This window comes from Neovison vison, chromosome 3, assembly GCF_020171115.1.
Source record: "Neovison vison isolate M4711 chromosome 3, ASM_NN_V1, whole genome shotgun sequence".
NCBI classification, from domain to species: domain Eukaryota; kingdom Metazoa; phylum Chordata; class Mammalia; order Carnivora; family Mustelidae; genus Neogale; species Neogale vison.
Genome location: NC_058093.1, coordinates 14,864,742 through 14,888,630, shown reverse-complemented (window position 1 = coordinate 14,888,630; position 23,889 = coordinate 14,864,742). Strand labels below are relative to the sequence as shown.

Below are 23,889 nucleotides of genomic sequence, written 5' to 3'. Positions count from 1 at the left end.
GCACTTTTGTTTTCCAAAGTTTAGGGATTCCAAACAGAGGCAATCCAAACTTGACCCCATATGTAAACTTTATAATGTAATACTAATGAAACAAGAGGAAACAAATGTCACAGGCGATCAGGCATAATGAACAGAATAAATCATGAGAAGTAGAAATATGACTCTTTTTTTTTTAAGATTTTTATTTATTCATGGACAGAGAGAGATCACAAGTAGGCAGAGAAGCAGGCGGGGGGGTGGGGCGCGGGGAGAAGCAGGCTCTCTGGTGAGCAGAGAGCCCGATGCTGAGGGGACTTGATCCCAGGACCCTGAGATCATGACCTGAGCTGAAGGCAGAGGCTTAACCCACTGAGCCACCCAGGTGTCCTGACTAACTCTTTTATTTTTAACAAAAAAGGTGAGGTGGATGGCTTCAACTAAAGCTCAAAGTGACTACTTTGGATAGCTTAACAAAATATATTCATTATCCTTTGACAAGTTACTAACCTCTCTGGCCTCAGTTTATCTGTAAAATGGGACTAATAATATCAACTTCGTAAAGTTTTTGCAAGGACTAAGTTAGCAAATATATGAAGAATGTATACTGCCTGATAAATAGTGGGTGCTACATAAGGTTGGTTATTATAATTAACTGCTAAAATGTCTGACCTGCCACACAGACCCATGACCCATGGTAAGTCAAAAGAGAAATGAGACAAAATTAGTGAAAGAGAGTGGGAGGTACATACCTCTAGTATGAAATGAGTAAATCACAGGAATAAAAGGTAGAGCAAAGGAAACATAGTCAATGATATTATAATAAGGTTGTATAGTGACAGATAGTTCTTACACTTGTGGTGAGCACAGCATAATGCAAAAACTTGCAGAATCACTACATTGTACACCTGAAGCTACTGTAACATTACATATCAATTATACTCAAATAAAAAAATGTTTTTTAAAAGAAGGCAAAAAAGGGAAATAAGAGGTTTTATACTGAGGTTGATATAACAAAGTGGATTTTCCACTAAATAACTGATCAGATTATAATACAATTAGTTTTTAAATGTTCAAAATAGGAGAAATATATATCAAAACAAACTGAAGAATTAATTAATTAATTTTTAATGTAGGCTTCACACCCAACATGGAGCCCAACACAGGACTTGAACCCATGATCCTGAGACTGAGACCTGAACTAAGATGAAGAGCTGGACACTTAACCTACTGAGTCAGCCAGGCACCCCTACAACAACTTAAAATTAAAGTAGACATGAAAAAAGAATTTACATTCATAAAATGGATATTTACAAGTAAATTCATATACTCACAAATGTCCTCAAATATAAAGATGCTTAAGAAATGTTTGTACCTTAAAAACGATTTCTCTTAGTCTGTCAGAGTACTTCTGATTTAACAGCAAGGCATAAAGTATGTCAGCATTTCCTGGTTCAAACAGCAACAAGAAAAGCTGACCTCTAGTTGGGCTGGTACGGAGGAGACTGAAGAGCATATCCAAAATTCCAAAGAGCTTTTAAAATTAAACAACACAAAACAAACAACCACACTTATATATGGAAGTACAAATAAAGTCGTATTTAAACTAAATTCTATATACCCCAATGTTTTAGTGCTTAACTCAATGATCTGATGTCTTCTGAAATAGCCATGCCTTTTACCTCCATTCTGCTTTTGGCTTATTTCCTTTTGTAGATCCTCTCAATATGAATCTTCACCTGCTGGGCCATATGTATAATGCTGTAGCCACATAAAAAACCATGTCTTCCATAAAACCTTTCCTGGTCTTCTCAACAGTAATACTCTTCTATGAAAACCTCATAGGACTTTGTTTCTCTCTTATAGCTGTTGTCATAGTCTCTTTTTGTTTGTTTGTTTCATAATTATTTATAAACCTCTCTTATCCACCCCTGCTTCTTTAGGTTAAAAGAATGCTAATTCATTCATTATAACATACCTATAGTATCTACTATTACTCTGTGTGTATAATCAGCATTCAATAAATACCTCTTTGACTGAACTGACCAAGAAAATATCACTGGCAATGAATCACAGTGGGTGACAACACAGCTATCATGAAGTAAGACTACTGGTTACTCTAAATAAAAAGCTTCTGCGGCTGCTGCTGCTCCTGCTGCTGCTGCTTCTTCTTCTTTTCAGTATTTTATGTATTTATTTGACAGAGAAAGAGCGAAAGCAGGGGGAGCAGCAGAGAGACAGGGAGAAGCGGGCTCTCTGCTGTGCAAGGAGCCTGATGTGGGGCTTGATCCCAGGACCCTGGGATCATGACCTGAGCCGAAGGCAGATGCTAATCGACTGAGCCACTCAGGCACTCCAAAAGAAGCTTCTGAGGTAGTCTAACTTTATGGGGAAATAGATTAAGTTAACTCATTTATATAAATCAATTTTGAAGTCATGTAAACTCTGAGTACACAACGAATACTTCATTATAGAGCACAAAATATCTGAATCAGCATAAATTAAGGATACTCAAGTTTGGTGCTGAAAGTGGTATACAGAAAGAGCAGAGAAAAAGCAGTAAATATACCTGTGTTCTGTTCCCATGTTTGTCAGCTGTATAACTTTTTAAGTCACCTAATCTATCTGAAAAGTACTTCCAAATGCGCAAATGGGAAGACTGATTCCTGGTCTGCATACTTAACATCAGTGGTCCTCAAATTTTACCATGCACCATAACTACCTGGAAGGCGTGGTTCAGTAAGTGTGCATTTATGACAGGTAAATCTGGTCAGGAACCATACATTGAGACCTATTGTCTTAAAGGGTAGCTCTGAGGTATAAATGAGAAATGTACGTAAAAGTATATAAAAATAGAAATATAATTTATTCTTTATGCAAAATTTTTAAGAACCTATGTTAAAATTCATGTCAGAAATCTGCCCGTATCTTTGATGACAGGTAAATATACATTATGTGACTTATGAAAAAAGGCTTCAGAACTGCCAAACAACTATTTTCAGATACTCCTTTTTAGCTAACTAGAATATCTTATTGCATCACCATCTATTATTTTATTTAACTTTCAGTTGGGAAATAAAAATTTACTTCTTTAACTGCAAATACTATATTTTACATAATAAACATCTTACTTTTAAAATATTTTTAATATATGTGTAATTTCAAAAGAAGATGATATAGCAACTTAAGTGTGAAAAAGAAAAAACAGATTTTTCTTGAGCAAAATACCTGTTCTTCTTCATTGATAGCGGCTATGTAACCCATAATACTCTGTATCTCTTCATGAGTTCCACCTTTGCACAGAAAATATTTAATCAGTCCATACAAAGAAGTCCTTATTGTTCGAATGTCATCTAGAGACAGCTCACTGTATTTACAATCACTCCTGAAAGAGAAAGTAAAAGTGCAAGAATTGAAATTTAAAATGTTTACATTTTAGTGCTTTTTTTATACAAAAGAATTCTTAGTTTAAAAAAAGATGTTTCCATGTAACTATTAGAATTCATGGTATCTTTGTTTTCTTTTTCCTTTTAAGGAAAACCTTGGGTTTCAATGACAAAGATATAGTTAAAACAGCTTATATTTAAACAACATTAGGTAACAGACACAGTTTTAAGTGCTTTACAAGTTATTAATACATTTAGTTTAATCCTGAAAATGGATAGGATGTCACAGGTTTATTATCTTTTTGTCACAGACAAGAAAACTTAAGCACAGAAAAGTTGAGTAAGTTGCCTACAGACAGACAATTAATGAAACACAAGATTCAAACACAATCTACGTGATACATTGTTCATCATCTTAACCTCTGCATCATCTTTCTGAAGTTAAAGGATATTAGAATTTCTGGAAAATAAATAATCTAGACATTCCAAGCAAGCAGCAGGCAGAAACATCAAAATGAGAAGGAGCAAGGACATCATACCCATAATAAATCCTAAGTGTATCTAGGAGAAACTGCACACCATACTTCTTTCGGAAAACTCTTCTGCTGTCTTTGATGATGGTGGAAAGATACTGTATATGACCTAAAATACAAAGTTCACTCTTAAATGAATAACTAAAATAAAACCTCACAGGTAGTTATAAATTTCTAAAACAAACGTAAAATTTGATCCAATGACTGTTCTCACCAATTCGAAAGGGAAAATCTCCACGGTTCCAAATACGGAAGTCAAAGAGTAAATATTGATACATTTGCTGCAGGAGCTGCATATTTTTCTCTAATGACACCTGTTCAATTAATAACTGAACTGCCATCAGTACATTAACATCCATCAAGGAGCTTGGCACCTGAAATCCAAACAGATGAGGGTCCTGTAAATTTCAGTTTAATAATTATCATTAAGCTACATTTAATTTCAAATGATTAATTTAGAACATCTAAATATAAGAATCTTTGTTACAAAAATATAAACTTAAACTTGAATTTACCAAGGTACATTAGAACATATTTTTCCAAAACAGTCTTAGATTTATCAAATATCCCAAATACCAATATAAACAAAGTCCTACATATCAAAGATTATATACTATTAGATAAGATGAGTAATTCTTGTAAAAAGGTGATTCAGAGTAGCTTTTAAAAATCTGCCTGTGGGGATGCCTGGGTGGCTCAGTGGGTTAAGCCGCTGCCTTCAGCTCAGGTCATGATCTCAGGGTCCTGGGATCGAGTCCCACATCGGGCTTTCTGCTCAGTAGGGGGGCCTGCTTCCCTTCCTCTCTCTCTGCCTGCCTCTCTGCCTACTTGTGATCTCTCTTTGTCAAATAAATAAATAAAATCTTTAAAAAAAAACTGCCTGTGAAATAAAAATATGTCTCCTAATATAACTGCAGCCACAAAAGTGTTTTTTAAAAAACATTTTACTTAGTAAGAAGAAAATCCCTAAAGACAAATTGCTAATTACAATCATTGGCCATATCTTCGAATGTTAAACAAGCTCACCTTCTGCAGCAAGGCACCAAGAGTGGCAACTCCATGGGAGTGAGTAAGATTGTCCTGGTTGATAGGATGTCTTTGAATAAAGTGCTTCACAATCAAGATAAATGTTGCAATTAAATTCCTTTCTAATCTTGACTCTGAGGAATTGTGAACATGTCTTTAATTATCATAATTACTCTAATCACTTTTACATCACATTTTCTATGTTATAGTGCGTGTTGTAACAAACAAGAAATCTGAGACTACTGCTCAAATTTGGTTGAGCAATTTGCTTCCAAAGGTCACTTGCAGAATGCAAGTGTCAGAGAAAAGCAGTGAGTGCATATCACATACTTACATACACATGCAAATATTTTCATTACCATAAATTTAGCAGTTCTATCATATTTCCACTAATAGTTCAAATTAAGGATAGTCAAGAGTAAAACCAACTTCTTAATTTTTTTGACTAAGGTATTATGAACTTTTTGAATTACATTAGTAAAATTAGGAGTGGGCTGCTTTAGCTACAAATGGTTAAGTTTCTTCCTAACGGTGGTAAGACATTTTTATCTATTTTTCAATTAATAACCAAATCTCTCAATGACTATCTTGTATTAATTTTATCTCAATACCTGATGCCTTCGTGGAGGTCAGTACAACCCAATCTCCTTCTACAGGCGTTATCAATTCAGAAACTGTGCTTTTTTCATTCATTCCTTCAGAAATCTGTCCTTCACCCAAGTGGCTGATTTGTTCCAACAGAGGAAACAATACATTTAATCCACCTATGCAGTTTATGATGTCCTGAAAAAAGACAATTACAATTTTTTAATTTTATAAAACAAGCACAATTCTGTCATTTAATATTCACACAAGCATGTAGGAAGTTATAATTTGCTAAACTTTCAGACAATGTCAAAGCTAAAGGAACCCTTGTTTGGGCAGCTGCTTTAAAGAATAGCCATGGGGTCACCATAGTCGATACTTGAGACTTTGCCAGACCATTTTTACCGCACCTTTGTTTTCCAAAGTTTAGGGATTCCAAACACAGGCAATCTAAATTTGACCCCATAAAGTAGACTTTATAATATAACACGAGTGAAATAAGAGGAAACAACTGTCAAAGGCAATTAAGTATAATGAACAACAAAATAAATTAAGAAAAAAATACATTTGGTGGTAGAAATATGACTGACTCCTCTCCTTTTACTTAACAAAAAAGTGAAGTGGGTGGTTTCAACCAAAGTTCAAAGTGACTATTTTGCATAGCTTAACAAAATACAGTCCAGGGCGCCTGGGTGGCTCAGTGGGTTAAGCCGCTGCCTTCGGCTCAGGTCATGATCTCAGGGTCCTGGGATCGAGTCCCGCATCGGGCTCTGCTCAGCAGGGAGCCTGCTTCCCTCTCTCTCTCTGCCTGCCTCTCCGTCTACTTGTGATTTCTCTCTGTCAAATAAATAAGTAAAATCTTTAAAAACAACAACAACAAAAAAAAAACAAAACAAAACAAAATACAGTCCATATTCTTTAACAAGTTACTAATCTCTCTGGTCTCAATTTTTTAATCTGTAAAATAAGGCTAATAACAAATCCCACTTTGTAAAGTCGTTACCAGGATTAAGTTAATAAATGAGTGCATAGTGTCTTACAAACCAGGTACTACCCAAGGTTAGCCAACATTAATTGCTAAAATGTTCTGATCTGCCACCTAGACTGAGTTTCATTTATTAAAGAACCCTCTTCATACTTTTTGCCTGTTTTTCATATTGATTTTTAAGGTAATAGTAAGCAAATTAACTTTTTGGATGGCAAGTATTTTTTTCTCAGTTGTCATTTAACTATTTTTGTGTTTAATTTTGTTGCAGTATAAAAATACAATGAATGTAAGAGACACTGAACTCTAGGAAACAGACTGAGGGTTGCTGGAGGGGTGGTGGGTGGGGAGATGGGGTAACTGGGTGATGGGCTTTAAGGAGGGCACTTGATGGAATGAGAGCTTGGTGTTATATTCAACTGATGAATCACTAAGTTCTACCTCTGACACTAGTAAAAATAGCTCTTAAAACTAACAAACAAAAAAGTAAAATATAATTTTCTGAAGGAAAAAACACAATGAACTTTCTTATTAATTCTATTCCATTTGATTTCCCATAGTTATAACTCAAAGGCACCAAAAACTACTTTGCTTTTCAAGTATAATGTACAGCAAAAATAATCCGCTTTCTATATATAAATAAGATATGCAACTAGCCTTATAAGGCCAATCTTGTAAGTCACAGCAAAAGTTAACTTATGAATGGACAAATGTCATAAATCTTACTATTTTATCAGGTAAAATTAAGTGGTTTCATCTCAAAGTCGAAGAGAAAAATAAAAATGCTTTATACCACAAGAATAACACAAGACTAACATTAACTGATAGATTCATTTTTACACTAGCAGAATTATTCTAATTACCTCTGTTCCACTGAAACAGTAAGTGTATTCAATCAGTGTTAATGGACTACAAGATGAAAGGGATCTGGGGGATTCCTGTCTGGCTCAGTCCGTTGAGCACCCAACGCTTGATTTCAGCTCAGTTTGAGGATTCTCTCTTTCTGCCTCTCCCTTAGCCCCTCCCCCTGTTTGAATGTGCATGCTCTCAAATAAATGTTTAAAAGGAAAAAAAAAGAGGGGCACCTGGGTGGCTCAGTTGATTAAGCATCTGACTTTGGCTCGGTCATTATCTCAGGTTCCTGGGATCCAGCCCCACACTGGGCTCCCTGCTGGGAATCTGTTTGTCCCTCTCCCTCTGCCCCTCCCGTGCTTGTGCTTTCTCTGTCTCTCACTATGATAAATAAATAAATTCTTTAAAAAAAAAAAACATATATATATATGTATATACATATGTTTTTTTAATATAATTTTATGTATGGGATTTTTTTGGTCAATTTACCAGCAAGTTGCCTCATAAATATCTTTTATATTTTTAATTTTACTTAGGCAATAATTTCTATGTAAGATAACTTGCAAGGGAATACTATATTTTAGAAATAGGGTATCTCTGACTTGACTTTCTAAAGTCAAGTTAACTTGACATTAATTCTAAAGTCAAGTTAACTTGACATTAATTCTAAAGTCAAGTTAACTTGACATTAATCTAAATAACCTTTATTAATTTAACAATTTAGTAAACAACATTACCGCATATCCTTGTAAAATGCACTAGTGGAAAAAAGCTGTGGTACGTCCTTTCAAAGTTCTTAAGGACTACTGGAGAATCAAAGCGAGCAAATATCAAGCTAGTCACTATTGACAATAAGTGAAATGATAAAGTGTTACAGGTACTCATGACAAAAGCGGTTAACTCAGTCTTAGAAAATAAACAGAGGTCTCTTAGATAGAACTGAAGACATTATGTCCAACTGACACACACATATGAGACACATCAAGAAGACAGACAAGTCATGATAGCTAGAGAGGGATGCGGGGAAGAGGAAAAGTCTCTCATCTTCAGTCACATGGAGGAAAGATCTGTGTTCAAAGCTAACAATAGGGCGCCTGGGTGGCTCAGTGGGTTAAGCCACTGCCTTCGGCTCAGGTCATGATCTCAGGATCCTGGGATCGAGTCCTGCATTGGGCTCTCTGCTTGGCAGGGAACCTGCTTCCTCCTCTCTCTCTCTGCTTGCCTCTCCGCCTACTTGTGATCTCTCTCTGTCAAATAAATAAATAAAATCTTAAAAAAAAAAAAAAAAAAGCTAACAAACAGGAGACCACAGACAGAAGTATGTAATACAGAAGAAAAATGATAATCAATGAAGTCCCTGAGAGGTTAGGAGGGGTTGAAATCTGCCACACAGTTTTAGGGATTAAATACCTTAAAAGGGGAGCAATGAACCAAGGCAGTATATTCTTCTTAAGGAAACTGTTAAATTCATGACATGGTTTAAGGAGGTAACTAAGTTTCAAGCAAATTAATCATTCAACTACCTATCTGTTTATACTTCAAACAGTTTATCTTGCCAGCAAAAATTTTTACCGGGATTTATTATTCAGATCAATCCAGTGGTGCTTAAAAGATAAACTCTTTAAAAGGATCAGTAAACTTACATATTATGTAGCTCATCATTAACTTACCTTAATGTCCCAGTTCACTACTTTGTTTCCTGTTAATCTTCCATGCAAACAATTAGTAGATAAATCAAGGCAGATTGAATTTTTACAGGCCTAAGAATAAAAGGAAAATATGGCAAACAGCTAAGCACAGTGAGGACAAAACATAATTTTAACTATATGTGAAACATTTCACCATAATTTAAAAGGGTATATATTGGGGCGCCTGGGTGGCTCAGTGGGTTAAGCTGCTGCCTTCGGCTCAGGTCATGATCTCAGGATCCTGGGATCGAGTCCCACATCGGGCTCTCTGCTCAGCAGGGAGCCCGCTTCCCTCTCTCTCTCTGCCTGCCTCTCCATCTACTTGTGATTTCTCTCTGTCAAATAAATAAATAAAATCTTAATAAATAAATAAATAAATAAAATAAAAGCGTATATATTATAGTCAAGGATAAGATGCTTACAATATGATGTTTAGTATTACTATTCTAATTGTCCCTTAAAAGAATCAGGGACCAGACTCTAAAGCATTCACTCATCAAAAGCAGGTCACTGCCTCATACCATTTGACAGATGAGCTATAGCAGCAACTTACTCACCAGTCACAGTTTAAAATTTTTTCTCTTTTAAGAACGAAGTGATAGTTGCTACAGGGGAGGGGAGGAGAGGGCCAGGTGAAGGGGAGTGGAAAATAAAGGCTTCCAGTTATGGAATGAGTAAGTGACAGGGATAAAAAGTAAAGCAAAGGAGATACAGTCAGTGGTCTGCATCAGTGATGTACAGTGACATAGGGCAGTTACACTTGTGAGCACAGCATAATGTAGACTTGTCAAATCACTATGTTGTACACCTGAAACTAATATAACACTGTGTGTCATCTATACTTCAATTAATAATTTTTTTTTCTAAGATTTTATTTATTTATTTATTTGACAGAGAGAAATCACAAGTAGGCAGAGAGGCAGGCAGAGAGAGAGAGGGGGAAGCAGGCTCCCTGCTGAGCAGAGAGCCCGATGCGGGACTCGATCCCAGGACTCTGAGATCATGACCTGAGCCGAAGGCAGCGGCTTAACCCACTGAGCCACCCAGGCGCCCCTCAATTAATAATTTTTTTAAATTCTGTGAAGTTAAAACAACTAAAAATAGAGAAGTTTTAAGCCAATTATATGCAAACAGATTTTTGGCTTTTTAAAAAGTTCAGTGTTCTGGGAGCACCTGGGTGGCTCAGTGGGTTAAAGCCTCTGCCTTCGGCTCAGGTCATGATCCCAGGGTCCTGGGATGGAGCCCTGCATCAAGCTCTCTGCTCAGCAGGGAGCCTGCTTCCCCCCGCTCTCTGCCTGCCTCTCTGCCTACTTGTGATCTCCATCTGTAAAATAAATAAAGTCTTTAAAAAAAACCAAAGTTCTGTGTTTTATTCCCATCAGTATTTCGCTAGGCATAATTTCACTGATACATATAAAATACATGGTTAAGATGTGATACAGAAATCATAAAACAATTTACAAAAATCCAGTCACAGACATTAGACACTATTTTCTTCCATGTTCTTGAATTGTCAAATTTATTAACTTCCATAAAGAATTATAAAGCACACAACTTCATGTTCAATCTGTGAATTTGCAGATAATGAAGTATCCTTGAATCCAATCACCATTCCAAAAAACCCCCCCTGGAAAACAAACAAACAAAAAAACCCCCAAACCCTATAAATTGTAGCACAAATGATGTACTAGTTATTTTCTTCTCAAAGCAACTGAGGAAATATGCTTTAATAAAACAAATGTAAATCGAGTTTACAGTTAACCCAATGTAAACTATATTTACAGAGACAGAAATGTTTTTCTCCCATTACAACCTTTGTTTGGGTATCGTGTATCTACGACTTGTCCTCACACAGTAAAACTCCTTATGGCGTGACTGCCTCCCATCTGCTATCCCTCCAATCCAACTTTCACAGTGCAGCTTCAGACCTTTTCTCTAAAATGCAAACCTACTAATTATATTTTGTTCTTCTCCTCAAAATCCTGTGCACTGCCTAGTTAACCTGGCATAGGAGGCTTGCTATCATCTGGCCTCCACGTGCCCTCTAATTTAATTTCCTGCCATCTTCTCTTCTTAGTGCCTGCTTACTTAGTGCCCTAAACCCCAATATATGTAGATCGCAGTTTTACAGTATGTGCCTTTGAAGGTGTTGCTTGTTAGGCCTGGCACATGCCTCCTCAACTCTGCTTTTTAAAACAGAAATCAAACCATCTTTTCTATGATCTTCTAGCCTTCTGAAAGAACCAACCACTCTCCTTTGTTGCTCACTGTATTTTGTACCTAATTCCAACACAGAAATATTGTATAGGTTAAGGATACGCATTAAATAGGCTGAATTCTATATCCAGCACTAGCACGCACTGCAATTATGAGGCTAGGCAAGTTACTTGTCTTTACTGAGCCCAAGAAAACTAGCACTTATAAAAGACACAAGTAATACCATATAACCCTTGGATTTTTGTGAAGGGTAAGTGAAACAATACATGTAAAACATTTAGCATAATGCTTGATACAGTGTAAATACTCAATAAATGGTAACTAAAATGAAAAATGCTCATAAAATTATATTGCACTTATTTTTTTTACATATTTACTTCACATTAGGTTATAAGCTTCTTAAAGTCAGACACTTTATTCATCTTTATATCCTGAAAGTTCTGCACAATTCTTGGCTCAGAGAAGGCACTCAAAAAATTACCAACAATGGATGGTTTAACACCTCCTACAAATGAGTACAAAAATGAAGAACTGTTGACTGTCAAAAAAATCCTCTAGAGCAGCTCCTCCCAGACTAGCATTTGTTAGTAAGTGAGATTAAAAAATAGAACATGTGTTATGCTCAAATAGCTGGTGAAAAAGTAGGATAAAATAAAAGTAAACTAGTTTCTAACAGGATTCTAACAAGATTTTTCAAGTGTATCATCAATCTCCAAAAATGGATATACAGAATACATTTCTCCAAAACTCTGTTAAACACAGAACCCTCATATCATGATTTTATCACCATTTTTAAGAAATATTCTTCCAAGAAATTCTTTATTGCATATATTTGTCATCTGAGTTTCTTGAAGAAAAACAAGAATGGCTATTTTCTTATTACAGATTTTTTACTGTTGGAAGTTCCAATAGTAAAAATTCAACCTAATGTTATCAAGTTTAAATCTGAAAAAAAGAATATGAAAACCATACTGCCAAAAAGATTCCATTAGCTATCACATGTCTAGAACATGCTACCAAATACATTAGTGAGATTAAATTCAATTATTTCCTATCTACTTATAATAGAGTAAAAATAAGTATATTTCTTGCCAAGAAAATAAAGAAAATAAGAAATAAGTATATTTCTTGCCAAGAAAATCCTCTAGAGCAAGCCTAGTTCAGCAGACAAACATATCTTTGGAAAAAAGCTAATGTTACAAAAGGCAAACACTAAAAAAAAGGAGGCCCAAGAAACATTATAGCCAATGCAATGCATGAACCTTGATCCAGATTTAAGTTTTGAAAAGGCTAAACAAAGAATTTTTGGGAAAACTGGGAAAATTTGAATGAATCATATAGTACAAAAATTATTCATAATTTTCCTGGGTAGGTTAATGATTAAACAGAAATATTTAGGAGTAAAGTGTCTAATAGTTATGTCAATCTGCCTTCACAAAAGACTGGAGACAAAGTCAACAGGTATGGCAAAATGTTAGTGGTTAGTGAATTAGTGAATGAATGGAGAGTACACAGGATTTCAGTTTACCATTCTTTCAACCTCTCTAGGTTTGAAATTAATTAAAATAAAAAGTTAGGGGAAGGGGCGCCTGGGTGGCTCAGTGGGTTAAGACCTCTGCCTTCAGCTCAGGTCATGATCCCAGGGTCCTGGGATCGAGCCCTCTCTCTCTGTCTGCCTCTCTGCCTACCTGTGATCTCTGTCAAATAAATAAATAATAAAATCTTAAAAAAAAAAAAAAAGAAGTTAGGGGAATACAAATGATAGGTAAATTTTATTATGTCAAATATAATAAATAAGTATTCAAAGTATTCAATTATGACCAGGTACTAGCTGCCTAAACTAGAAAAAAAGTTCTACAGTGTATAATCTCACAAAAAGCACTTTCTGGGTCAATGTAACATTTAGTATAACAAAGACAACTAATATGCCACTTTTTTTTTTCCTTCCTCCCAGTTCTACATTTGATCTTTCCCTCAGCCCTTGTTGACCTTAATTACTTTCACTAGGTAGCTCTTTGAAGGAAAAAGGACAACACATGCTATACATATACGTAGTTTCTTTTTTCTCCTTCTGAAATAAACATTCCATTTTGGGGGGTTTGTTTTCTTGCATTACATTTAAAAAATAAACAAAAATATGTTGAGCATAATTTTGCTTAATCTCTACTTCCAAAGAAGTAGGATAACAAAAAGTTTAAACGGTTTCATTTACTGATGTCAATTCATTAGTACAAATTCCCACCCCGATTCCCACTCATACTACTGGGATGACATAATGATTAACATTTGAATCCTACTTGAGAACTGCACTTCAATTTTATTGCTTTTCCTCTTCTTTCGAAAATTAATAATTTTTTAATAGAAATTCAAGTCTGTCCTTCTTAATTATCCATTGAAATGACAAAAGGAACAAGAAAGGAATTGTAGCTCACAGGATAATTACAACTAGACACACGCCATGCATTTACACTCACCTTTGCGGTGTAGTGAAGAAGGATGTTAGCAGGCAGGTCACCCATGTCAGACTCCTGAAATTTCCAAGGGCTTAAACAGTTTGGACCTGAAAATTATTTATACACATATACACAAATATCACTGAATATATATGGCCACCTTGGTTTGTGTAATTAGAATAAAATTTAAAATTAAGTCGTTTCAAGCTACTTAACACAGTTAAAACGTACTAGCCAAAATGAACTTTATTTTTATACCACCTGTAGTTTGTCTAAAACCTAGAAAAGCTGGAGGGTGGTTAGATCTCCACTACAGAAAGGAAATTTTATATGGTATTAAAAAACTAATATCAAATATAACTAAATTTACCTATTAATTTATCTAAAGTAATTTAAATTTATGTGACGGAAGAGCAAAGCAATCAACCAATAATGTGAATAGGTAACATTGAAATTGAACAGTAAAATAAGAGGACTTACTAAAAAATCAAAGAAACACAAATTACAAAAAGGTTCCATCTTATACCAAAAAATGGAGGAAAGAGTACTGATCATCCCATCTTAATGAGCCTGTGGTGAAACTAGTACTACCTACATTTTACTAGTATGCACTGTGAATTTGTATACACCTTTTGGAAACTGATTAGGCAACATTATTGAGAGCCCCCCCCCGCCAAAATTCTACACTCTGAATATTTATCCTGGGAATTTATCATAAGTAAACCCACCCAAATAAGGAAAAACACCAAAAGTACAAATAGTTCATCTCATTTAATACCTGAAGTTTATATCAAATTAAAAATTATAAACAACCTAAGTAAATCATGCAATATGGATTCAATGAACTATTATGCAGCCATTCAAAACAATAATTATGAAGACTATACAAAAAGTAATTATTATTTTATAAGAGTAGAATTATAAGTTGGAAAAATTACGAAAATAAAATCCAAACTATATAAGCTATAATGACTACACTAAATGACTCAGTAACTTTATTTAGATTATAGAGCACTTTCATATACTTTGGTGAGTTTTAAAGTAATAATAAGATTCTAATATAAACTTTCAAAGTTTGGGCAGTCCCATTCACCTCAAAACTCCTATGTTACCTAAAAAAGACATTTTTATATAAAATTGCTCTGCTGCAGTTAATATATATGAATACTTAGAGGTTTTGAATTTTGAAAATAGTTATGATCCAATAATAACCATCAGTGTCTATCTTTAAAATCACAGCCAAAAGGAGAGGAAAAAGCCAAAACAAAAATAGCTTATAATCTTATCCAAGGTCTCCTAATTCTTCTGTTCTCATTTCTTCAGGTGTATTAATAATAAATTATAAAAATGACAAGTTTTAGAACAAGACTCACATGATTTTAGAATCAGTCATATGATTTCTTATAAATACAGGCTTATATTTTGCTTCACCAATTTATTAAAATCTGTCAAAAGTATTGGCAATATTATATACTGAAAAATGTTCCCCCCACAAACTCATATGTTGAAGCTCTAACCCTCTTTATGACAATATTTGGAGGTCTTTAGGGTAACTAAGGTTAAGTGACGTCAAAAGGGCCCCTTATAAGAAGAGGAATAGATATCTTTCTCTTTGCACATACACCAAGTGAAGATGGATGCCATGTGAGTACATAGTGAGAAGGTAGCCATCTACTGGCCAGGGAGAGTTCTCAACAAACCAAGCCTGAAGGAAATTTGATCTTGGAATTGTAACACTCAAGAGTTGTGAGGAAATAGTGTATAAGCCACCCAAGCCTGTGGTATAGAGTTACAGCACTCCTAACAGACTATACAGACATTATTATGAATGACGTTTAAAAAACTTCCTAGGGCGCCTGGGTGGCCCAGTGGTTAAGCCTCTGCCTTCGGCTCAGGTCATGATCTCAGGGTCCTGGGATTGAGCCCCACGTTGGGCTCTCTGCTCAGCAGGGAGCCTGCTTCCCCCTCTCTCTGCCTGCCTCTCTATCTGCTTATGATCTCTCTCTGTCAAATAAATAAATTCTTTAAAAAATTTCCTAAAGGTTTGCTTTTTTTATGCCTACCAAAAAAAGTATGGTGTACTATAATTAACTATACTATATTTTACCCCAAGAAGTTATTAAGAGAGTAGATCTTAAATGTTATCACCACACATGTAAAACACGGTAATTATGTGAGGGATGGAGGTTAGTCAGCTAGTCCTAACTAACCTTATTTTGGTAATCATTTTGTAATATATATGTGTATCAAATCATTACATTGTACTTTCTAAACTTACTTGTTTTATGTCAATAATATTCTAATCAAGTTGGAGGGAGGGGGCATGGAATGTAGTAGGCTTCTTCTTCCCTTTCAGCTTTCATTACGAATACTAATACACTCTTCAGATCAAATATATTCTTCAAAATATATGTAGGCAACAAAAAGACTATTTAAGTTTAAATAGTATGACTACACATGCTCACCTGCTAAATACAATGCCTTCACCTGAGGAGGCTGTAGTGCTTCAAAGAAGATGATAACAGACCCTAGCTGACCCTCCAGAGATGTGGGGCAGCCCCATTCACTATCTTGGGTTCCAGCTGATATCAATTTGGTAATCAATTTTGATTTTTCAAGTGTTCCTCCCCAGGAGGCTGACGACAGAATTCCACCAAATGATGTCCGATGTGGGGTAATGGGGGAAGAAAAAGGTGGATCTGGGATTTGGGAAGGTGGAGGAGTGGTGGTTCTTTGCCCAGCTGAACCAATGCAGCAGGAAATAAAAGGCTATAAATTAAGAAACAAAATAAATCACATAATTTTAATTACATCTCTATCTTGATATTGAAAATAAAATAGTACATAAAATAAAGAAAACAAATAGATGGAAGATAAAACTGGAAGTTTTAATTTTATGGGATCATAATGTGTGTGCGTGTGCATATATACAAAGTCATTATAGATATTACTTTCGGCCTATGGGATTTAGATGCATTACTTTTATAACTCACGTTTCAATGAGTATTTTTAAAAACTTCCACTATTTTACTATATTCTAAAATAGAAGAAATTACTACTTTTCTCCCTTTAAAATTTATTTTAAAAACTACACATTAGCATAATAATACAATTACAGGTTATCCTATAATGAGCACCAGGATGAACTTCAACAAGAAATTACTAGAATCCAGGGCGCCTGGGTGGCTCAGTGGGTTAAGCCTCTGCCTTCAGCTCATGTCATGATCCCAGGGTTCTAGGATCAAGCCCCTCATAGCTTCCCCCTCTCTCTGCCTACCTCTGCCAATTTGTGATCTCTGTCAAATAAATAAAATCTTAAAAAAAAAAAAAGAAATTACTAGAATCCTAGAAGAACTTGGGAAATAAAAAATTTTGTTATCTTCAATAAAGGCTCTTTCAAAATCATCTAAGAATTCTCAAAAAACATTTACACTAATGTTAAGAATTATCTCAGTAAATAAATTCCATCTTATATTTGACTACAATATAATATGTAAAGGCTTAAAGTTTCTTCATTATTAATTCAAATTCAGTGGGATGGAAATAAGTCCAACAAAAGAGTCTCTAAGTATTTTGTATAGTTGGTGGGCTTTATTTATTATTTATTTATAGATTTTATTTTTAAGGAAACTTTACACCCAACATGGGGCCCGAACTCACAACCCAAAGGTCAAGAGTCCCAAGCTCTTCCAACTGAGCCAGCCAGGCGTCCCTTGGAGAGCTTTACTTAATGACCCTTTGCTCTGTTCTACTCAATTTCTCTGGCTTTCCTATTTTAAGCCTGACTTCATCTAATAATAATAAACTAATATTATTAAATATTAATTTACTATATCTTAGAATATAGAAAACATTTTAAAATTCATGGGCACATATTTAAAATAAACAAAACCTTCTACATGAAACTGAAATTTTATAAAAGTTCTCATCAATGGGTCCCATAAAGGGTAGGTTAGATACAAAGAAAGGGAAACACTCATACACTGTTGGTGGGAATGCAAGGTGGTGCAGCCACTCTGGAAAACAGTATGGAGATTCCTCACAAAGTTGAAAACAGAGCTACCCTAATGACCCAGCAACTGTACTAGTGGGCATTTACCACAAAGATACAAATGCAGTGATCTGCTGGAAAACATGTACCCCAATGTGTATAGCAGCAGTGTCCATAGTAACCAAACTATGGAAAGAGCCCAGATGTCTATCAACAGATGAATGGATAAAGATGTGTTTTATACACATATAGAGTGGAATACTGTGCAGCCATCAAGAAAAAATGAAACCTTGCCATTTGCAACCACGTGAATGGAACTAGAGGGTATTATGCTAAGCGAAATAAGTCAATCAGAGAAGACAATTATTATATGACCTACCTGATATGAGGAATTTGAGAAACAAAAGAGGCTCATAGGGAAGAGAGAAAAAATAAAACAAGATGAAACCAGAGAGGGAGACAAACCAGAAGAGACTCTTAATCATAGGAAACAAACTGAGGGTAGCTGGAGGGGGAGGAAGGAGGGAGCGATGGGGTAAGTGGGTGAGGGCATGTGATGTAATGAACACTGTGAATTATGTAAGACTGATGAATCACTGAACTCTACCTCTGAAACCAGTAATACACTATATGTTAATTAAGTGAATTTAAATTAAAAAAAAAAAAAAGAGTAAGTTAGATGTGCTTACTTCGTTCATGGCAGGAAATCTGAGAGGGGCAGAGACCTTCTGTTGTCCATTGTCATAGATAAAGACAAGGCTCTGACCAAAGGGTCTTTTCCCAGGCATGTGAACAATGGTTATGTTGTGCTAATAAAGTAAGATATACATTTAAAGACTAAAATTACATTAAATCTTTGAAATGACAACTGTTTCAGAGTATTACTTTATAACTAGTTTGTGTGAACAGTAGAACGTTGAGTTTAAGATAATTAAATGCTGGTTAAAATTCTGTTCTTAAAGTGAATGACAATTTTTTCTGTAGTACTATAAAGACATTTAATCTGTTCTAGAAATTTACACATAATTGTACCAGAGTATCTTCTCTGCATTTCCCAATTCTGAATATTCTTTACAATTAATTTTTCTAATAAGAAGCATTTATACCTTATGCAACGGAAATGCAATGTTTTCAATAACATGTTCTCATTTTAAATTAATTTCAAAATCAAATCTGATTCTAGAAAACTTGAAAGGAATGATAACATTTCCTTTTAACTTTTTAGGAGAAAACTTACTCCTGCTGAATTTATAATGATGAGGAAAGTGATATTAACTTCCTTATAAACTTGAACATTCATAGAATTTTAAAGTAAAAATTAATCAACTCTCAAAAAGGAGACAACTCCTGATGTACATGCACCAAATGTGTTTTTAAAGGAAAGAACCAGAAAGTTAAATGTGATGTCCTGAAACCTTACCCAGAGGGAATCACAGAAACTGTGGTCAGGAAGCATAACTGTAGCATATTCTCTTTTTGTGCACACTGCCACAACCAACATACCTGAATGGGTAATAAAAGCTTCGAAACCCATGCCACTTCCTGTAAAGAAGCTAACAAAAATATATATTATCAGAACTTTTGAAATCAGTTGTTCAGCTTTATCATCACTGAAACACACAAAACCATGTTATCACGAATATCTTTATCAGTAATGCTGTGGCTTACATTCTATTGCCAAGTATCAGTCCAGTCTTGCTTGAAAGATAATTCTTAAATCTTTTTTGGGCTTAATGGTTTAGTAAATTATAAAAGGTAGCTGTATGAGTGGAATTCCATTAAAATTCCAGTAAAATGATAAACTTGCAAATCTTCAAAATTCTTTCAAACAGGATTCAGAAAGCATAAATGAAAGTCTTTAAAAATCACAAGGCATATTAAAAATTATTAGTTACTGAAGTAACTTAAGTATACACAAAGGTTTTCTGATCCTTCATATAAATATACAGATTCTTCAATGGATCACAAAGATCACCATTCATTTTAAAATTTGTTATTCCTTTTTCTCTACTTTTACAATACTTTTAAGAGGGAACTTTCTTCCCAAACTAGCATAAGAACTGGCAAAATATTTGAGCTATGTAATCAGTATCAAGAAAACAATAAAACACTTATAATTAAACTGTGTACACCGCTAGATAAAGAGGCTTCAGATAAACTGTTCTGCATTTAAAAAGCTTAAAAAGCTTTTTCCTACTTGGGAATTACAGCATATACTGTTATGACAGTATTCATTTATATTCCGTAACTTGTACAGTACCTGTACAATTGTTTTCTTTTTCCTCCTTTGTTAGTGTTGCCAAGAGTCAACTGATCCTGATCTAAGCAAAACCAAGCACTGAAAGAAAAGGCAGACCCTGGCCACTTCTGTATGGACGGCACAGAAATTCCTGCCATACTATGTGACAAGTTAAAATACTGCAGTGCACTTTCTAGACTTTGTTTACGGGCCATTGTCAGAATTGCTCGAGTCACAGGAGTGGTATAGGGGTGAATATACTCAGGTTCATCCACTCTCAGCAATCTTAGTAGTCGACGGATTTCTTCTGAGCTCACTGACTGACTCCCCAAGGAACCATGAAGTGCAATCAAGTTCTCAGCACAAGTTCGGTGGAGGGAAGAATGGGAATCAAGGGTTTCGATGATGTGAATTCCCATGTTTGCATTGACACAAATAGTCCGGCTCTGCCTATTAATACAACAAATTCTTTTCAGCCAATCAGAGATGAAGATTTGCAGATCATGGGATTCTAGCTCTGGAAGCCACCGGATAAGAAGCAAGAGAGGGTGGACATTACTAATGCCCAAAATCCCAACTGAAGTGTGGTCACCCTCTACAGCCTATAAAGTAACATAAAAGACAAAAGGTTAGTAACCACCTTGGAAATGGAGATAATGGAACTTGTTTAACAAAGCTAAAAAACTCACCATATTCATGAGTTCTTTAAGTAGTTCCAGTGGTGGCTGACCCAGGGATTTTAAAACCTCAAACATATGTGTATAACCAATTCTTTCTTTAAATACTTCCTAGAGGAAGGGAAAAAGGGAAATAAATCCAACAAAGCACATTTCCAAAGACTGAATTTGTTGGAATATTTAAAAAGCTGAGTAACACCTATTTAATTAACTTAATATTGAAAAGACTGAGTTCACCCCCCCGCCACTTCAAACAGTGGGATGGGAGGTTGGGGTACCAGGTGGTGGGTATTACAGAGGGCATGGATTGCATGGAGCACTGGGTGTGGTGAAAAAAATAATGAATACTGTTTTTCTGAAAAAAAATAAGTTAATAAAAAAAAAAAAAGAAAAGACTCAGTTCAGTATTTGCTTCTTACATCACTTCTTCATCTTAAAATGGATTCCACATACCTCCTGAAATATGATGTGACCATAATCCACCAAAATGTAAAATAAATGAAATAAGCAATAATTGTATATTATAAAATTATTATATTGGGCGCCTGGGTGGCTCAGTGGGTTAAGCCACTGCCTTCGGCTCAGGTCATGATCTCAGGGTCCTGGGATCGAGGCCCGTATCGGGCTCTCTGCTCAGCGGGGAGCCTGCTTCCTCCTCTCTCTCTGCCTGCCTCTCTGCCTGCTTGTGATCTCGCTCTGTCAAATAAATAAACAAAATCTTTAAAAAAATATATATTATATTAATTTCAGATTAGGGTACAATTACTTCCTTTCCCCACTTGGTTTGTAATCACACAGTAATATGTGAAATAAAAACAAAACTGAAGAAAAAATGAGGAGACTCTGGTGATAACAGGAGTCAGACAGCAGTCTCAGAAGACTAATGAGTTCTCACAATATTGAGTGGTGACCAGAAAAAAATAGGTAGTTTTCTCTCTGCTTTTTGTATCTAAATGTACTGTCTTATCTGGAACATCAAGTTCATTTTAGTAAGGTCTAAGTCCTATATATTTTTGAACTTGTGGGCACACAAAACTATAAAGTAAAATAAAAAGATAACCAAAAAAGCTAGTAATACTAAATTGGTCCAGTAACTCAGGTATGAATTTATACACTTAATATAAAATCAAAAAATTCAAACAAAATGGGTAACTGGTTATCTCTGGAGAGGGGCACTAGTTGACTATGAGCCAAGGGTAGGAAGAAAATCTTTTTTCAAAAGGCATTTTTAAATACTAATTCAAAGGGATACAGTAGCCCTATGTTTATAGCAGTATTAGCTACAATGACCAAATTATGGAAACAGCCGAAGTGTCCATCAACTGATGAATGGGTAAAGAAGATGTAGTGTGAGAGTGTGTGTGTGTACAGATAGATCGATACAGAGAGACAAACATATAAATATATACATGATGTACTATTACTCAGCTATAAAAAAGAATGAAATCTTGTTGTTTGCAATGACACAGATGGACCTAGAGAGTATTATGTTAAGAGAAATAAGTCCGTTACAGAAAGACAAATACCATATGATTTCATTTATATGTGGTACTTAAGAAACAAGACAAACAGGCCAAGGGCAAAAAAGGAAAAAAAAAAAAAGGAGAGCGGGAGGGGGCAAAGCAAGAAACGGCATCTTAACTACAGAGAACAAACTAATGGTCTCTCTCTGTCAAATAAATAAAATCTTAAAAAAGAAGAAGAAGAAGTGTACTTGTGATGAGCACTGAGTATTATACGGAATTGTTGAAACACTACATTGTACACCTGAAACTAGTATTACACTGTATGCTAACTGAAATTTAAATAAAAACTTAGAGGCGCTTGGGTGGCTCAGTGGGTTAAAGCCTCTGCCTTCGGCTCGGGTCATGATCCCAGGGTTCTGGGATCGAGCCCCGTGTCGGGCTCTCTGCTCCGCAGGAAACCTGCTTTCTCCCCTCTCTCTCTGCCTGCCTCTCTTCCTACTTGTGATTTCTCTCTGTCAAATAAATTAATAAATAAATAAATAAATAAATAAAAACTTAAAAGAAAGAATACCAATCATTTTTTAAAATAGTTTTCTTTTAATATTCTATTTATTTTATTTATTTAGGGAGAAAAAAAGAAAAAGACAAAGAGAAAGAGAGAAAGCATGAGTGGGGAGAGGAGCTGAGGGAAAGGGTGAGAGAGACTTTAAAGACGACGCCATGCTGCGCGTGGAGCTAGACGTGGGGGTCAATCTCACAACCTGAAATCAAGGCCTGAGCTGAGGTCAAGGGTCTGACGCTTAAGTGACTGAGCCACATAGATACCCCAAAAAAGGGTATTTTAAAAATAACATTTTGAATTTCAAACCACGCAAAGGATAATATAATTTTAAAAATTCTATTTTAATAAGATTTGAACATCATTCCAGGTCTGAATATCATAATACAGTGAAGCCAATCCATTATACTCATAAACCAATTACTGAGAACTTAAAATGATTTTTTTCTTACAGCAACTATTATAAATGAGATTTGATTCCCAAGCGAGCCTATTAAAGTTGTAAAAGCCTATCTGGTAGGCATCTAACCATGAGTTATATATAGCAACAACTATAGAGCAATTGTTAGATTCCTAAGAAAAACCAGTGGAAAGCAAGGACTACTACTGAAGGCACGGCTTAGGGAACAATGAATAGTTCACTCATGTCTGCCATTAGGAAGGCAAAACATGAAAAAAAAAAAAAGGCAAAACATGAAATATATTAGAGGTGGTAGAGAGAAAGTAAAATGGTAATAGTAAGAATAATGATGATGATGATAGACACTGGTAATTATTAAGCATTTACCATGTGCCTGGCACTATGCTTACCACTTTACACAGATGATCTCACCAATCCTTAAAACTACTCAATGAGACAATTACTAGCACAAAACGAGCATGAGTGAACAGCAGGACAAAGTCAGTGGTTGTGAATGAGACAGAAAGAAAAACCTGAGAGTAACAAAAAAGAATTTCCAAGGCCATCTGGAAAAACAAGTCCCAAACTGTAAGGCTGTTCACATGTAGAAAATGTTCACAATGGTCACAACCTAGGCAATCATAAACTGAGAAATAGTGAAAGAGTAATTATTTTATTAATGAAGAAAAACTATGATATAAAATGTAATTCTTAGACACACTAACAATTGAATCACATAAAATGATCATTTCAACACCAGTGCTACCTTTGTTGACTGACACTGTAAATCTCTACTAGTTGACTGTTCTATCGTATAATCCCAAAGTAGTGCCCATAGGTATTTTACTCTAAAATT

General features: G+C 35.2%; 1 protein-coding gene across 4 annotated transcripts in view; it reads right to left on the bottom strand.

Annotated features, from left to right (window-relative positions):
- Window positions 1–23,889, bottom strand: part of NBEAL1 (neurobeachin like 1) — a 207,302-nt gene that overhangs the window by 102,714 nt on the left and 80,699 nt on the right. For all 4 annotated transcript variants that reach the window (XM_044241352.1, XM_044241354.1, XM_044241350.1 and 1 more), the window contains 13 exons: window positions 20,621–20,719; window positions 19,953–20,533; window positions 19,113–19,245; window positions 18,382–18,501; window positions 16,167–16,470; window positions 13,723–13,808; window positions 9,014–9,103; window positions 5,533–5,704; window positions 4,922–5,055; window positions 4,110–4,269; window positions 3,902–4,004; window positions 3,205–3,361; window positions 1,352–1,510 (listed from right to left, as the gene is read on the bottom strand). In XM_044241352.1, the coding sequence (XP_044097287.1) occupies window positions 1,352–1,510; window positions 3,205–3,361; window positions 3,902–4,004; window positions 4,110–4,269; window positions 4,922–5,055; window positions 5,533–5,704; window positions 9,014–9,103; window positions 13,723–13,808; window positions 16,167–16,470; window positions 18,382–18,501; window positions 19,113–19,245; window positions 19,953–20,533; window positions 20,621–20,719 (2,298 nt within the window). The remainder of the gene's footprint in view (window positions 1–1,351; window positions 1,511–3,204; window positions 3,362–3,901; window positions 4,005–4,109; window positions 4,270–4,921; window positions 5,056–5,532; window positions 5,705–9,013; window positions 9,104–13,722; window positions 13,809–16,166; window positions 16,471–18,381; window positions 18,502–19,112; window positions 19,246–19,952; window positions 20,534–20,620; window positions 20,720–23,889) is intronic.